This window comes from Lactuca sativa, chromosome 4, assembly GCF_002870075.4.
Source record: "Lactuca sativa cultivar Salinas chromosome 4, Lsat_Salinas_v11, whole genome shotgun sequence".
Taxonomy (NCBI): Eukaryota; Viridiplantae; Streptophyta; class Magnoliopsida; order Asterales; family Asteraceae; genus Lactuca; species Lactuca sativa.
Window position 1 is genome coordinate 293,304,675 of NC_056626.2, and position 3,658 is coordinate 293,308,332.

At 34.7% G+C, this 3,658-nt stretch overlaps 1 protein-coding gene across 1 annotated transcript; it reads right to left on the bottom strand.

The window, feature by feature from the left end:
- Window positions 1-515: 515 nt before the first annotated feature.
- Window positions 516-3,364, bottom strand: LOC111901052 (probable mediator of RNA polymerase II transcription subunit 26c). The gene is made up of 9 exons (XM_023896920.3): window positions 2,426-3,364; window positions 2,269-2,337; window positions 2,076-2,158; window positions 1,923-1,993; window positions 1,766-1,824; window positions 1,625-1,658; window positions 1,376-1,515; window positions 924-1,017; window positions 516-829 (listed from the first exon to the last, which is right to left on the bottom strand). The coding sequence occupies exons 1-9, from the start codon at window positions 2,822-2,824 to the stop codon at window positions 720-722; spliced, it is 1,059 nt and encodes a 352-aa protein (XP_023752688.1). The 5' UTR covers window positions 2,825-3,364; the 3' UTR covers window positions 516-719.
- Between the last annotated feature and the right edge of the window lie 294 nt (window positions 3,365-3,658).

The following is a 3,658-nucleotide window of genomic DNA, read 5'->3' on the forward strand; positions in this document are numbered from 1 at the left end:
CATTCTCGTATAGTAAATTCTCTAAAAATGACAAATGTCTGAATCCTCGTACAGTGTTTCTTATCAATTCCTTGATTACTCTCAAAGTCTAGCATGACACTACAATACCTTACGATTACTTTATGGTCTTTGTTCCTTTTTCCCATCAATATGTTGACATGTTCATTAAATATATTCTATGTGAACTCTTTGACTCTAGATCCAGTTGAGCCTTCAACCACCTCATGCACATTGTTTTTAAAATTGTGATCATATCAGTATACTCAATCCCATTAAAATCAAGATTCCTTATGTGTAATAGATATACCTCTATCTATCAGAATACAAGAAACACGGTTTAAAACCAGACTTTAGGTCTAACTACTTTTCAACATTTTTTTTTATAACGGCTAACTCACACCCATGGATCTTTGTCATAAATTTATATCTTTATCCACCACAAGACTTTCAACCATTAATCTACAGCTTTATCCAGTCAAATGTACATCAAGATAATGTTCCAAGGACACCAGGTAGATAAAAATTTCCAAAAACACCATTGAATTGAAAATTACTTGTAAGAAAATAGATAGAATCCCAAAAATTATGTAACAAGTACTATATGCCAAGAGAGTAAATTCTAAAATGAAAAAGTTGCATCAAGAAACAGTCACATGGATGCACAGATTTCTATGCATCCGTGTGGCGAAACCAACATGTTATCTTTTTAAGTAAAACCATCATCGATGGTTCCTACCCTGAAAGTTGCCTTTATTCTTGGCAATAAAACCATTTTTGGGCTTGGGTATTTCATGAATATCCATCACTTGTATTTTTCTTTGCTTTTTGGCTTCACATAATAAAAAAAAAAAAACAAATTGTGGTCATTTTAATTTTTCTCTTAACAAAAAAATAATAAAAGTTAAATTCATTATACTACTAACCATTTTGGGCTTCTTGGTAGTTCTCTTGAAGCCGCTTGCTGGCTGAAGCTAGCCGGTCAAGGTCAAGGTCAATGTTTTGTTCCTTCCTTGGTCGCTGTCAATTCCAATTTATAATCAAAAAAAAAAAATCCAGCAAGTCAACGCTCTGGTCAAACCAAATTAAATGAATCTGTTTTTGGGGGCTTTTCATTTTTCTTTTGGTTGCATGAAGAATAAAAATAGCAATCGAATATATGGATGACATTGCAATCAAATATACCAAGGCATTGTATTTTGAATAAGTCATCCAAATTATAGCATTGTAATTCACTACTTCTAATCTTATTACGTATTATACCTTAATAAACCATCGAAAAGTTTCTTTGTATTTGGATGTCATTGCTATAATTAGGTACATCTTTCAAAGTATAATGAGTGAAAGCAAATTGTTATTTCTTACAGAGAGAACTTACGTTTGGAGGAACAGAAGCAGAAGCAAGATTCATAGGGCGAGATTGGGGTAAAGGTCTTGAAGGTGTTGGTTTCTTGGAAACAACTGCTTTCGGTCTTTGCTCTGGTTCAGAATTATTCCTTTCAGAACCAGAACTCCCATCTACAGTTTTTTTTTTTTTTTAAATTTCGTGTAAAGAATTGATCAAAAATCACTCCACAACAAAGCATGGAAAAGAATCGGATGATTTTAATCAAATTCGATACTTAACTGTGTGGGTTAGGAGAGTAGCCAAAATCAGGCCCCTGAGAATTATAATTCCAAACGTCAAAAAACATAACAGAAACAAAAAAAAATGCTATAATTAGAAACATTTTTCAAACTTCAATGATTCATTCTCTTTCTTTCTCACCTGGTGATAACCATTTTGGGAACTCCTTACTATATTCTGCACCAGAGGTGAATCCCCATCTACAATCGCACAAGAATAAAAAGCAAAAGCTTGAAGACATGTATATGAATTTGAAGTTTCATAGATAGAAATTGTGAAATAAGAGGGACTGGATTACCTGTTAGAGTAGATGGAGCATGATCACCACGTTTGGATCCAACCCACTCATCCACCAAATCTTTCCATTTTCTATAACAATTAGGACGTGTAAAAGAAGTTGAAAAAGAATCTGAAAAACTTTGGGTTTCAAAGCTGTTTGAATGTTACTGACCTAACTAGTTGCTTCACCAATCTTCTTACTTCGTTAGATGGATGTTTTCGAAGTTGATTAACATGTCTTCCTATATCAGTTTCCTGATTTAGATTTTCAAAGATTAGCGTTATGAGTTATATGATTGATGGTTTACTTACTTACAATGGAGGGAAAGAAGACAGAGGAAGTTTAATTTATTTATTTTTTTTACCTTGAGGCCTGTGAAAGTTAGATCCATATCAGCAAGAGTTTGAAGCAAATCAACGACAGCATCATCAGTCTATATCATAATCATATCAATCGTTATAAGTCAACTAACAACAGAGAAGCGAGAAGATGAATATGTGTAAATTTGTTAGAATTGATACCTGGTGTGGATCTTCAAGCTGTTCTTTGATTCTAAGAATTTTACTCTGTTCATCATCGAACAACCCTCCATACGGATCTGGGTCTTCTTCTTCTTCGTCGTCATGGGGAATCGACTGCGGAGTTAACGGCGAATCACCTCCTCCTCCTCCTCCTTCTCTTCCGCAATCATCATCCACCTCCTTTGAAATCGTCCGGATTACACCATTCCGCTGCTGCTCAATTTGATTCACGTCGCAATTGCTACACTGTTGCGTGAACAGCCGCTCCACGATTCCATCTCTACGATGCTTAAGCTCTCCGGCATAATCCGATGAAGCTACCGTTATAGCCGCATCAATAATTTCCCAAACATCAACCCTTGAATTCGATAAAATCGCCCTAAATTCATCTAAATCCATTCCCTAACAACTAACGAAAACCAGATTGGACGTTGATGTCAGCTCATAAACAATGAGATAGATCTACGAATAAAGAAAACGCGTAAACATCATATCTCCCACACCGTATTGACCGCCGGCAGCCGTGGATTATGAACAAACAACCATGACCATGACCACGACAACCAGAGCTGATCGAGTAAAAACGAAACCAGATTGTTAAAAGACAATAATAGCAGATCTGTGTGTACAAATCCCTAACAATACGCAGGAAATCAGACCATTTAATTTGATTTTTGTCTGAATTGAATAAACAAATTAGAATTCGTAAAAGGCATTATGCAAATTATGAAAAATATTCTTTGTTGTGTTGTTTTACTTTTCCCCCAATTTTTATCAACCCTACGCGCCCATGTTTGATGGGAAGCAAGTAGGAAGTAGGAGTGTGGATGGAGTCGTTTCGTTATCTCTTTTTCTTAAACGTTCTACTTTGATGGGCTCAATGTTTTTCATGTTCAATTCAAAGGGCTTTTTAAGTAAGTGTTATCTTTTTTTTTTTTAATTCATTATTCGATTTTGATCAGATTCTACGTATCGAGTATCGACTATGGAATCGAAACAAGATAGTTGTTTTGTTATGTAAAGTCATTGCAAGCTGTAAATGGGATCAGGTTTAGTTTTGGATAAGTATTCAGATATATGAGTACATTGTTATATTTAATATATAAATAAAAAGAAAGTGATATTTGAACCAATCGAATGTGACGACACAAATGTGAATACATTTAAATCATACGGATGTGGATGTCAAGTGTGCCGATTTTTAACTATTTAGATTTCTCGTAACAACTTCAA

Bases quoted from the DNA above. Each gene is read 5' to 3' on its own strand.
- LOC111901052 (XM_023896920.3), bottom strand. From the start codon at position 2,824: ATGGATTTAGATGAATTTAGGGCGATTTTATCGAATTCAAGGGTTGAT. The intron at 1,994-2,075 runs GTCAGTAACATT...TAATTGTTATAG, and splicing joins TTGGTGAAGCAACTAGTTAG to AAAATGGAAAGATTTGGTGG. The intron at 830-923 runs GTTAGTAGTATA...TATTATGTGAAG, and splicing joins CTACCAAGAAGCCCAAAATG to CCAAAAAGCAAAGAAAAATA.